The 13382-nt window shown below is 45.7% G+C and overlaps 1 protein-coding gene across 2 annotated transcripts in view; it reads left to right on the top strand.

Annotated features, from left to right (window-relative positions):
- Grik4 (glutamate ionotropic receptor kainate type subunit 4) overlaps positions 1 to 13382 on the top strand; it is a 305772-nt gene that overhangs the window by 265258 nt on the left and 27132 nt on the right. For both annotated transcript variants that reach the window (XM_036193270.1, XM_036193271.1), the window contains one exon: positions 11598 to 11707. In XM_036193270.1, coding sequence (XP_036049163.1) covers positions 11598 to 11707 — 110 coding nt within the window. The remainder of the gene's footprint in view (positions 1 to 11597; positions 11708 to 13382) is intronic.

Genomic DNA, 13382 nt, shown 5'->3' with positions numbered 1-13382 from the left:
TTTCTAAAGAAAGAATTTTGCCCCAGATCAGAGCATAGATCTGCCTAAGATTCTAGTCTGTTGATCATTTGGACTTACAAACTTCAACAGTTACATAGTTAAAAACATGAGCCAATACTTTAATATCAGTCTAAATATGATAAGCAGATGAATGGATGGATAGACAGGTAGACTGATAGATTAATCCATAGATAGATAGATTATAATAGATGATAGATAATAGATAAATAGATACATTCATATACACATGCATAATGAGTAGATAGATAGATAGACAGATAGATAGATAGACAGATAGTAGCTGAGAGTTCTACATCCAGATCAGCAAGCAGCAGAAAGACAGTGAGACATTGGGCCTGGCTTGAGCATTTGAAACCCCAAAGCCAACCCCCAGTGACACATTTTCTCCAACAAGACCACACCTACTCCAAAAAGCCACACCCACTCCAACAAGACCACACTTTCTTCAACAAGGCCACACTTCCTAATCCCTGTCAAGTAGTGCCACTCCCTTATGGCCAAGTATTTAAATATATTAGCCTATTGGGGCCATTCCTATTCAAACCACTATGTAGATATATAGAAAATTGATAGATGATAGGTAGACAGAAGACAGACAAACAGACAGATGATTTGATATGATGATATGATATGATATAATATAGCTGTAGACATATATAAATAAGGATATACCTATATCTTCCATCATTACTGTTTCTCTGGAGAATCCTGACTGACCAATAGAGTCTCCCAGGCTAGTCCAGAATCCCTCTTCTCTCCAGCCCCACATGGAGGCACCAGCATGCCACCCAGCGGCTCAGAACGAAATGATATTGGGTCAGAACTCAGTGAAAAATGAGTCCTGACATGAACAACTTACACTGAGCAGACCTGACAGTTTATGCATTTATTCAACAAATATTTACCAAGTGCATTCTGTGTGTGAGGCACTATGCTTAGAAAGTACCAGAAACACAATTGGTGAGAGAACATTCCCAAATTGGCTGAAGCAGAGGAGACCTAGTAAGCATGTATCTGCAGTGAGCACAGCTGTATGAGGACTGTGCAGGCGGAAGCTGCCACCTGAGCTCTGTATAAACCTACAAAGAGAAGCCTTGCCTTCAAAATAATAGGACCAATGTAACAAAATTAAAGTTAAATAATTGGTGTTTACTGATCTGTGAGTTTTCTCTGATTGATGGTTATCTTTGAGCAAAAATATGGCTAATCTGTTCTCATTTATAATCTATAAGGATCTAGAATCTCTTCCTTCCCATGTTTATAAGGTCACCTGACTAATGAGTAATTGTTACCAAAAGGTGAGCATCTGGCAGCAATCAAATCTGTGTGTGAAAGCAGAAGTAATTAACTCCGTGCAAATGCCTAGTCAAGAGTTGTTTTTATTCATTTATTTATAACACAAAAAGCATTAAATTTGTATGTATCCATGGACTATCTTGTAATATATCATTACATGTATACATTGCATAGTGTAATCCCAGTTAAGCACAATTGCAAAAGCCTTCAGAGAGTTGACAAAACAGCTCAGTGAGTATAGTGCTTGGTTGTGTCAGCCTAAGGGCCCGAGTTCAGATCCCCCCAAACCTGTGTAAAAGCCAGATGCAGTGGTGCCATCAGTGGTGGTTAGAGTAAGAATGCTCCCCATAGGCTTGCATATTTGAACATTTAGTCACCAGGGAGTGGGACTGTTTGAGAAAGATTAGGTGGTATGTCCTTGTTGAAAGAGGTGTGTCACTGGGCTCTGAGGTATAAAAAGCCCACGCTAGGCCCAATGTCTCTGTCTCTGTCTCTCTGTCTCTCTCTGTCTCTCTCTCTGTCTCTCTCTCTCTCTGCCTGCTACCTGTGGATCAGTGTGTAAAGCTCTCAGCTACTGCTCTAGCACCATGCCTGTCTACTTCCCACCATGATAATAATGGACTAACCCTCTGAGACTGTAATCCAGCCTCCAGTTAAATGCTTTCTTTTGTAGGAATTGCCGTGGTCATGGCGTCTCTTCCCAGCAGTAGAACAGGGACGAGACAGCATCTTAATCCCAGTGCTGTGGAGGTGGAAACAGGCAGATGACGGAGCGCATTGGCTAGCTTGTCTAGTTGAAACAATGAACTCCAGGTCCAGTGAGAGACTCTAGCCAAGTGAAGTGTGATAAAAGGAGGTAACCAACAGCAACACCTGGCCTCCACATGTGCATTTGTGGATGAATACACTCACACACATTACATACACACAGTCACACAAACAGTCACATACAAACTACACACATACACATACATATATACATATTACACACATATATTCACACATATTACACACACTTACACTCACATTTACACACATACACACACAAACACATATTACACATACACACACACACACACAGCCTACAGAATAATAAGTGGTAGCTAGCATGTTTCTAAAGCTTACACATGATCAGAAACCATTTGTGAATTTCCAATACTTTTTGGATTGTTTTGAATATAGGTTATTAAATATCAATTATGGGATGTTTTCCTTATTCCTAACATCACATCATAATCTGTTTCTGTTCAGCCATCTCTAAGACCAAGATAAGAGGATACCCTGCTAATCGACAATCCAGCTAAGGAGTCTGGCTTCGGCAAGTTTACTGTTGACACACTGCACCCCTTGAAACTCTTCCTTCCTAGCACCCAAGGCACCATTGCCTCTGGAAGTTTCTGGTGCCTCTCCAACACCTTGACTAAAACCTCTGTGTACTTCCTCTTCTCTCCCCCACCCTTGCCTTACACCCTAGATAATGCCTGTCTAACCCTGGACTCCCCCCTGAACTCCAGCGGCATATATCTCACATATGGCTACCCTTCTTCACCCAGATGGCTAATAGGCAACCCAAACAGCATCACAAACTGTTCAGGACAGTAGAAAAGGGCTTCCTTTCAACAGGATGGAGTTCAGTTGGATCTAAGGAAGAACTTCCTGACAGAGAAGAATATTGAGGAAGCTTACCCACAGGGTCTGTATCTGGAGACTGTATCTAAATAATCTCATTCAGCACACTGGTTCCTCTTCTTCTGTCCCATCTCAGATAGTAGCACCTCCATGCAGTGACCTGAGCTGACCCCTCTCTGCTCACCCCTTAAACAGCTCCCAAACTCCAGTAATCTCCCTTCCTTCTGCTTCTCTCTAACCTCAGCTACTGTCACTACGTAGCTTCTCCTCCGTGGAGAAGTGTCTCTTATTCTCCTGTGGTCCCCAACCAAGGACCATAATCATCATTGGCATCCACTAAGGAACATTGGTGAAAACCATAGACTCGAGCCTGGTTGCCGGCAGCTAATGCTGGATCCAACAGTGATAGCGGCACATCACACACACCTCAGTGTCTTCACCTGAAGAAATGAGTTGTTGTGCAGATTCAATGAGAACACATGTGCAATGCTCTTAGAGCAGTGCCTGCAACATGCACAAGGAAGTGTTCACTATTGCATGGAGTAAATGCAGGGGAACTACCCCTCGCTGCATTCCAGCCCTCGTACTACAGCCTGAGAGTTACTTGCTTGATTGTTTTACCTCACATGTCAAATCATTTACTAGCTGTCCAACCTCTTAGCGTGGTCTACTATTACAATAGCCTCCTCTCACCTTCTTATCTAGGTTCACACTTAACCTCGAATCAACCACAGAATAAAACTATCACCACCCTTCTATACCCAGCACAAATGTCAAGTGGTCTCCCCTTCCCTCCCTTCCTCCCCCCCCCCCTTTCTCTCTCAGCTGCTGCCATCTGTTATACACTTTCATGTTGCATTCAGGTATTCTGTTCCATCCCTTCTTACTCAGACCCCAGTATGGAGCACATTAAAGGAAAGCTCTTTTTTTTTGCCGGACTAGAATTTCAGGCTATAACTTTAGATTCATAAAATGTGATTATGTCTAAACATAGAGTATTACTTGATAGGTATGAAAAGAAAAATGGTGAGGAGAGAGGGAAGAATGAAGGCCACATTCAGAGACCCTGGGGTCTTCTCAGAACAACAACACTGAGCCCCACAAACCTCAACGTGAGCTAGGGGTGTCCAATATGCCAGATAAAAGAAAGTGGAACCTCCTAGACTTACTTTTATTTTTGTTTTTTAACATCTCAATTGGTCTTAAGAGTAGAAACAAAGAAAAGGTGGATGTTTCAGGCAGCCCAGATACATCATCCATCCAGGCAGAGCAGTACCTGCCATTTGAATTTATTGTTCTCTCCCGTGATGTCTACACATCCTACATATAACACAGCATCTGTATTAGTTACTTTTCCTCCTGCTGTGGCAGAGTCCCTGACAAAACAGCTAAGGGGGGGGGGGGGGGGAAGGCTTCTTTGGGCGTATAGTTTGGGAGAACAGCCCATAACAGCAGGGAGGGCCTGACAGCAGGAAATGGAAGGTCGCTCCTCATGTGGCACCCACAATCGGGAAGCAGAGAGAGAGGCTGGCAGCCTTCCTTTTGTTTTTCCTTTTATTAAATCTAAGACTCCAGCCTATGAGCTAGTGCTGCCCACATTCAGGATAGGGCTCTCCCCCCCACCCCCCAGCTAAATGTCTCTAGAAATGTCTTCACCAGCTTTTGCAGAGGTGTGTCTCCTCAGGGGATTCCAAATCCAGCCCAGTTGCTGATGGAGAGTCATAATCACGCTCACCATCACTGCATCCACCAGAACCCTTTCTTGCCTGGGACCACGCACACATGGCTGGGCCCTTAGAATCTGAGGTGGCCTTCAAGACTTCTGAGTCCCCTGGCAAATGAACTCATTTCTTTTGAAGAGAAGTTCAATGTTTAGTCTAGCAGCCTATCTCCAAGGGGATTTTGTTTTCAAGAGCTTTAAGGTATTAATCCACGCTGTGAGTTCCCAACTATGTGTGACTAGAGGAGAGAAAAGCCTGGGGAAAGAAACCATATTTGACAGAGTATATCTTGTGGTGTTCTGTCTTTTTCCTTCTGCTGCAACAATTTGCCTCATGATGTTTTTGCTTAGACTAATATTAAAGTAAGTGTGTATCCCTTGAGCACTCCCTATCTGTTGTAGCTAGGTATTATTGGAATGTGCCAGAACCTGGGATTCAACATTTGGCCCACTTAACCCCCAAATGAGTAAATCTCATTTAAATAATTTCATGTTGGCTTCTTCGGGGAGGTTGGATTGATGTCTAAGAACTAGCATGTTGACGCACAGCTCTTGGTTTATGAGACCATGCCACACCGGCTCTGGTTGAGAGCAGCCATGCCGAGGAACAGGTGGGAGGATCTTAATGCATTGAGCAGGAGGCTGAAAGCCTGGTCATCGTGCTATAGCAGGCACTGAAGCCAGTTTTTCTGTCTCCAGGTTCCAAATACTTTCTATTACTTGTCTCACACTATAGTATGTATAGTCCTCCCACTGCCAAGGACATGCATTAGTTAGATGTCTTTCAAGGTCCTTTCCTATCTGAGGACTCAATCTGTGAAATCTGTGATGCCACAGAAGGGCTCCAGCCAGCCTGAGTGCCTGAGACGCCCTTGAAAACACAACTAGTCCCTCTATCCTGCTGTCTTCCACCTTAGATGAACAAAGAGGAAAGCCCCATGGTCTGTTCTTTTCCTTTCCTTTGTAGTCTTTTCTCTCAAGAAAATGAGAGAGAGAGAGAGAGAGAGAGAGAGAGAGAGAGAGAGAGATTAGATGTGTGGTGGTTTGAATGAAAATGGCTGATATGTTTGAATGCTTGGGTCCTCAGTAGAACTGTTTAGGAAAGATTAGGGGTTGTGGTCTTGTTGGAGGATATCTGTCACTGGAGGTTGGTCTGAGGTTTCAAAAGCCCATAACAGGCATAGTCTCTGTCTCTGTCTGTCTCTGTCTAGTCTCTGTCTCTCTGTCTCTTTCTCTCTGCCTGCGACTTGTAGATCAGGATATAAAGCTCTTAGCTACCATTCTAGCACCATGGCTTACAGAATGTCGCCATGTTCCCCACCATGATGATCATGGACTAACCCTCTGAAGCTGTATTCAAGCTCCTAGCTAAGTGCTTTCTTTTACAAGAGTGGCTTTGGTCGTGGTGTCTCTTCAAAGCAACAGAACTAAGTAACTAAGACAGGCAGTGATGAAAAAGTGAGCAAGAAATGAATGACAACAGTACGTTAATGCCTGGCGTTGGCTGGGTGCATGATCTGTTTTCCAGGATGATCCATTTCATCTCAGAAAGGCTTTCTAGGAACACGAGACAGTGCTAAGCCAGCCAGTGAGTCACTTGTAGTTTAATATTCTGTTCTCTGGGGGTCAAAAATGAATCATGTCCAAGTCCCTAAAGCTGAATAACTTGAGAACATAACCCATCAATAGAAATATGGACCCCTGGAGAGATAGGCATCTTAATATTGGCTATATATTGAGTGCATCTCTCGCAAGCAACTCAGGTTGTCATATTGGTATTGTTTTACTAATGGTCATCTTCACTCTTCATGTGGATCATGGTGTGGATTTGCTTTTATGGAAGAAAAAAAATAATACCCAGAGATGGTGAGTGGTTGCCTAGGACTGAGCACTCAATGAGTCAAGGTTAAGGCTAAGATGGGAACTTGGATGTCCCCAAGCCAGATCTCCAAGCAGTGAAGTAAGACTAGATATGCTAGAGTGTGAGATATTTCAACAACCAACTATCTAGGTGTTTTGTGTGGAGTGGAGGTGCTGTTTGCTTACTTTATCCTTCTGGGCACAAAGGTAGAGTGTACGCTAAGCCTCACTATACAAGACACCTACTGCAGATTAATCACATGAGCTTTTACAATCACATATAACTTTCTCTGCCCCTCCCAGGCTGAGTAACAGACAAACTATTTTCTTCCCATTTCAACCCTAGAGGATGTTTTACTGACCACTGACTCTATTCCTGGAAGTTGACTGTCTAACAAGAAACTGCTCTGTAGACTGCCATTTAGTTCCATAAACACTCAAAAGCACACAGGGACATGATAAACCTTTGTTAGCGACAAAGAGAGATGGGACACAGGGAAGGAGGAGAGTTGATGTCACTAGTATGATGTGTAGGAATATGGTGGTGAGGCACACTGCCCTTCCACAGATCCAAGAGCAGCTGCCACATGTCTGCTCCATTCTTCAGGACATTTCCTTGGGAAAGCTGAGGTGGAACAGAGTTCTCAGGATTGAGACCAGAGGCAGGCATAGTGACACATGGCTAGAACCCCAGCACTCGAGAGGCAGAGACAAGAGGATCATAAGTTTGAAGTCAGCCTGAGCTACACAGTGAGTTCAGGTCCAGCCTAGGCTATGTGTCTCAGTTATCAAAACAAAGCAAGCACCACAACTAGAACACTGGTTTCTAAGATGTGTCCTCTCAGGATGAAGGCTGGGTCGCTTTCACTGCTTCCCTGCAGAGCCCTTCTGATTCATGTGCTAGAACCCACAGGACCTGGGAGGATTAGGGGAAAGGGCTGAGGCCAGATGGCCTTCTTCTCCCTCAAACATCTTCATCCTGTGTCATCATGGAACAGAAAGTAGTGTTTCTGGCCCACTGGGAAGAGGGAAAGGTATCAGTGTAAAAGGAAGTCCCCTCTTCTGTCATACGCCATCTTTCCTTTCATTCCATTTGATAGAGAGAAGTGTGGGACACACACACACACACACACACACACACACACACACACACACACACACAGCTTACCATATCTTTAGTCCTCAAGACAACCCTACAAAGTCAAATTTATTGTTACCTCCAAGTTACCAGGAGTAAGCAGAAACCCAGTAGTTTGCCCAACATTGTTGAACTTGTAACTAGCTAGAACACCAGCGTAAACCCTGGTAGTCTGGCTCCAGAATTGGCATTTTCATTTACCTCTCATCTGGCATTATCAGGCTCTAGTGTCCTCCCGCATTTGGCCTCAGACTTTGGGAAGGATAGTGCTTTCTTTCTATAATATCACTTTCCAACACAGGCATCTTAGTGAATTAACAGTTGTTTCAAAATAAAAGGAAGTGTTGACGTATTCACATGGGAAGATCCACTTCCGTGATGCAATTCAGACAACCTCCACAAACCAGGACCGTGGGCTAGCTGATGACCAATCCTTTAGGGTGCTCTCATCACCAGAGAGCACCAAAGATGCAAACTCTGGTGGGGTCTGATTGAAGTGTGTCCAAAAGCCAAAGCAACTGCTTCTAATTTTCAATCCCATCAGTAGGACTTGGCCTGTCCTTGACCTCTGAGGCACAGATCTATGTCTACGGCTATGTAGAGAGAGAGATATGTAAAGCACCACTTATCTTCATTCAGAATGGTAGCATTCCCCAAAAGGAACTGGCCTCACTTGTAGTCAGCAGTTATATTGATTATATAAATCAATACAAATGCCAATAAAACAACAGAGTCACAATAAATGGTGATGACGACAGATAAATAACATTTATGAGTATTTTAAATGGGTAGGATTGAGTAAATTGGGATTCTCTTGGCATTGGGTAGAAGGCCTGGGATTAATTAGGGAGTTTATTGGAGCGAGTTGCAAAAATTAAAGAGTCGAACAAGACTTGGTACAGCTGCCAGGAGAATGGAGTAGTACAGCGTGCCGGTGGCACAGCTTGATGAGTGAGTACCAGGGAAACTGAAGCCATCACCAGTGATTTGAGTGAGGCATTTAGCTTCCCTGGGTCTCGGTTCTTCCATCTGTCAGCATGGAACATTGGGGATTGAAATCAAGAACCAGGGAAGTACTGAGGCTTTCAGAAGAAGAGCTGTCACTATCACACATCTTTTGGGTTCAGGAAAAGCTGATATTCAGAAGAGATGCCTATGGCCTGTGACCATGATTTGCTCCAAGTCCCGGGAACTAGGGTGTTCCTTGGGAAGAAAGCAGTCTAGAACATGCACATAGGGAAAGTGGTTGGCATTTGGAATCTTGCAAGGAACATACTTCTTTTGCTGTCATTTCATGTCAACAGCGGGACTCAGTCTAAGCCCAGACCCAGATCTCAAATGAATGCCCAGGCCCTGCTCTTCTGGCTGCTGTCAGTCAATCATCAGTGGAATCAGGCATTGTCCTGCCACTGTGACTGATAGCTTTCTAGTGAGGCCATCTTGTTTGTTTGTGGAATGTCCTACGTCTTATAACCCAAGTCTCTGGGAGTTTTTCTCATGGCTGTGCATCATTTCTTATTGCCCCTAACCGAATATGGCAGCTTTAAATAGTCTTCCTCGGGTTCACTCCTTGTGATAGAATCAGGTATAGATTTCTAGCATGGAGCATCCAATAGGGCTTCAGGTTCAGAAAGCAGCAGTAAAAGATTTTTTTCCTCCTCTCCTGGCTGTCTCTCTGTTGAAAGACACAGAGTGAAACAGTCCTGGCATGTCGCACAGAATTCACATACTTTTATTCAAAGGCAGTCTGGCATCAAGAGGGACCCTGAGAGCGGACCAAGCTAGTGATTGTTGCAGCAGAAGTCTAGGCGAGCTGGTCCCTTTTGAGTCCTTCATCATCTCTGTGCCTTCTTCACGCTCTGTGTCTTTCTCCATCTGCCACTGGCTGCTCAGAAGACAGTCATTGGAATGAGCAGCTAGGGACCCAGATTCTGCTGCCCCTGAACCCTTGTTTCTTGTTAGAGGATTTATGTAATGATGGGACCAAACACACTCACATGGTCTGGTCTCTGTCCTGCCCTCCTCCACCTCCAACTCCCTTCCCTCAGTTACTGGCCTTTGTCTCTCATACAGGCTCATTTTCCCAATCAGCCTGATCAAGTGTTCTGTGTGCCGGCAGGTGGTGAACCACTGGCATACTCTATGTGACGTAGTCCCCCAACGGAAAGTAAAATTCTTCCCTGGGGGAATTGAGGATATCCCTCCTGGCTCTCTGAGAGGGAATGGGAAGCCACCCAGAAAAGCTGATGTCACTGGGGAATAGGGCTATGAAGGCACCACGGGATCACTCAGAACAGAAGTAGGGGCAGACACTGTTACTGGGAGCTGCTTAGCTTCCTGTGGCTAGTGCCAACTCAGAGACCTGGTTGAGTTTAGCCAGTATTGACATAGATGTTTTTCATTTGTTTTCCTGGGACCCCCAAGTAACTATGATATACCTGGATGCTGGATTCAGATAATAGGTGGTATTATGACTGATAGATTCTTAAGTGTGAAAGCAGAACTCTTCATAGAATGGCTGAAGGTAATACTGACTTCTACTTCCATCCCCAGACTTCCTCGATTCCTGGATCATACAATCACAGCATTTCTATTTTGAATGGCCCCTAGACATCACCTGGCCCAGCGGTTTCATAGTATATGAAAGAAGCAAAGCTGACATGGGAACAGGGTTGGAAAGGGCACACTCTATCTGCTGCAGCAGCCACTGCTCAGCTCCCGTGCCGTCAGATCACCTAGACCAGTGGTTTGCGACCTTCCTAATGCTGAGACCCTTTAATACAGGTCCTCATGTCGCAGTGACCATCAACCATAAAATTATTTCATTGCCACTTCATAACTATAATTTTGCTACTATTATGACTCATAATGTAAATATCTGTATTTTCTGATGGTTTTAGGTGACCCCTGTGAAAGGGCCGGTCAACCCTTGAAGGGGTCATGACCCACAAGATGAGAAAAACTGATCTAGGGTGTTTATTTCCTTTAGAAAGCTAGGAATGTAGGGATGTGTGTGTGTGTGTGTGTGTGTGTGTGTGTGTGTGTGTGTGAAATCTGTTCATCCTTTAATGCTGACAACTAGTATAAAATGAAACCCCATAGGGTAATGAAGCAAGCCTGTGGCTTCATGTGGTTCATAGGCCTTTGGAGAACTGGTCTGATCTGGCCCAGCTCTAGCTGAGGCCAGACAGGATTTGAGACTTGCCCAGGACCACAGAGCAGACATGGTGACACTGTCTTTCACGTTCTATTCTGCTTTCTTGTGAGACATGGTGGGAACTTGGCATCTCTTTCCCCTCCTGGATCCAACCTCTGAAGTAGTAGTATATCATGGTGTAAGGGGACAGGACAGTGACTTTGAGTTAGAAGATGTGTCTCTAAGCCTTCCATTTACCACTGTGTGACTTTGGGTGCATCTCCTGGACTTTGATTTCTTCACTCGTTAAATGAACCAGCAAGACTGTATCAAAATTTACACACGTGTCCCCACTGTCCGTGAGAACACTGTGCAGAGTAAAAAGCCAAGGATGCCTGCTGCATTCACAGGCTAAGGAGAAAGATGCAGACATTAAAGTGGGGTACTCAGGGAAGACCCTGGCACAGCAGCAACAACTCAGAGGTTCTCCTCAGCTCATCCACACAACCCTGAGAATATGTGTCAGTGCATCGCAGGCATCATGGGCTGGCAGATTTGCTCAGTACAGAGGCCCCTCATCCCAGGAAGAGATATGCCCACACTGCTACTTAGTTTCTTCTGAGAGATCTAGTGTTCAAGGACAGTCCCTGCTCCGCCATCCTCCCTGGTGTCATTGGAATCACCCAGAGCCCAGAAACCAAAGAGTGTTGGCCCAAACCGGTGCTCATGCCCTGCCCTGTCCAAAGCCATTTTGACTGACTGTATATAGTGAATCTTATTTTCATCTCCATTTTCAGGGACGCAGACCGGGCTATTTCTCCTTTCTGGACCCCTTTTCTCCAGGAGTATGGCTCTTCATGCTTCTAGCTTATCTGGCCGTCAGCTGTGTCCTCTTCCTTGTGGCTCGGTACTCTTCCCTTCCCTTCCCTGTCCTCACACCGCCACCTCGTGTCCACTCTGGGAACTGCATGGGGTGGGGGTGGGAGGAGGAGAGGATGGTTTAGAAGACCTTGGTGCCAAATAGAGCTGAGAGAGGGACTGGGGGCCTGAAATGCTCTCTGCCCAGCTGTCAACCTCACACTACCCATCCATCTGTCCATGCATGTGTTCCCTACCATGCGCAGTGCAGACAGGCTTGCTCGTCTGGGTTTGCTTCTGTATTCTGGCCTCCTGCATCCTCCTAGCCAACCCCCCAATTTGGGTAGGCAACTTAGGAAAGAGAGGGGGTAACAGGAAGATGACTCTAATCAAGCATGGGGCATTTGGCTACTGTGGCATCTATCTTTGCCAGGATCTGCCATAAAGTGCTGAAAGACAAGAAATGGAGCCTGCAAATCCAGACAGAGGGGGTGAGGAAGGGGGCGGGGGACCAGAGGCCACAGTGACACAGGCCAAGGAGAATGCTGCCTCTGCAGAGGCTGGCTCTGCCTCTGAAAACACATCTGTCTTGTTGAACAAGAACCACAGAGATTAGCAGGCAACAAGAGGGAACATTGATGTGTGGTATTAGATTAGGAGAAATGGTCAGGATTGGGGCTAGAGAGCATAGCTTTCCCTTGTCCCCAGAAGTCAGGCACTGTTTCTGGCCATATGGAAGAACTCTAGGGTATCCCTAGGCTGAAAATTCCCAAGAATGTACATAGAAGGGTTTGTTTGCCCCTGAGCTAAGGTAGCCTGGGCTTCAGGACAGTTCACCTTCTACCCACTCAAGTCCCTACCACCAGCTCAACCTTCAGTGCACCATAGCAGACTGTTGTGTAGGGATGGAGCTCAGACTGAGCTAGAAACCTGCCAGAGACGTTGTTGCCAGTGACTTCTCTTTGTCTCCAGGCCACAGCACTGGGGCCAGATGATCCTTTTGTCCACACTCTGTCTCTATGAGGGGGAACTTCCCAAGTCCCTTCTATGCATTGGGGAGCCCATGCTCTTTCCACTTAGGGGGGACAGCAGGAATGTACTGAGCCTTACAGGTCCCCAGTGTGCCTCTTCTTGTAATGACCAAAGCCCAACCCAAGAAATTCACCCAGGACCCACAAGATCCAGCCCGACAATAGCAAATGGCCTTTGTAACTACCTCGTGGTCTTCAAAGACACTGAGTTTGCTCCTCATATGCCACCCACCCCTCTGGACCCCATAGGCATCGCCACTGTGAAGTATCTGTTGTCAGTGACAGCTGGCGAGGTGCCGGAGCTCACATGCAGTCTGACACTTCCGCTCTGCACTTCACAGTGCTGTCTGCTGCTGTGTTTAGGAAGCAGTCTGTGAGATCCAGGCTCTGCAGTTCTCTTTGGGCCCCTTGTGGCTGAGCCTGCATGCCTGGATAGTTGGTTCTGGTGGAGCCCGCACAGCTCTCAAGTCACCTCTAAGGCACCAAAAAAGGGTCTTAGGGCTTGGTTATGGTGAAGGTTTTGTTAACACAAGCCTGACTCACCTCCAGCTGCCCTGATGAGCTCTGTATCCTCCTCTGTGGTCACCACACCCACGCATTGTCCCAAATCTTGCATTAGCAAAAAATGACACCATGAGAAAAATGTGTTAGTCTACCATGGGAAGAGGCTGAGGCAGAAGGACTGCCGTGAGT

Source organism: Onychomys torridus, chromosome 7 (assembly GCF_903995425.1).
Source record: "Onychomys torridus chromosome 7, mOncTor1.1, whole genome shotgun sequence".
In the NCBI taxonomy this organism is placed as follows: Eukaryota; Metazoa; Chordata; class Mammalia; order Rodentia; family Cricetidae; genus Onychomys; species Onychomys torridus.
This window is presented reverse-complemented; position numbering and strand designations above follow the sequence as displayed.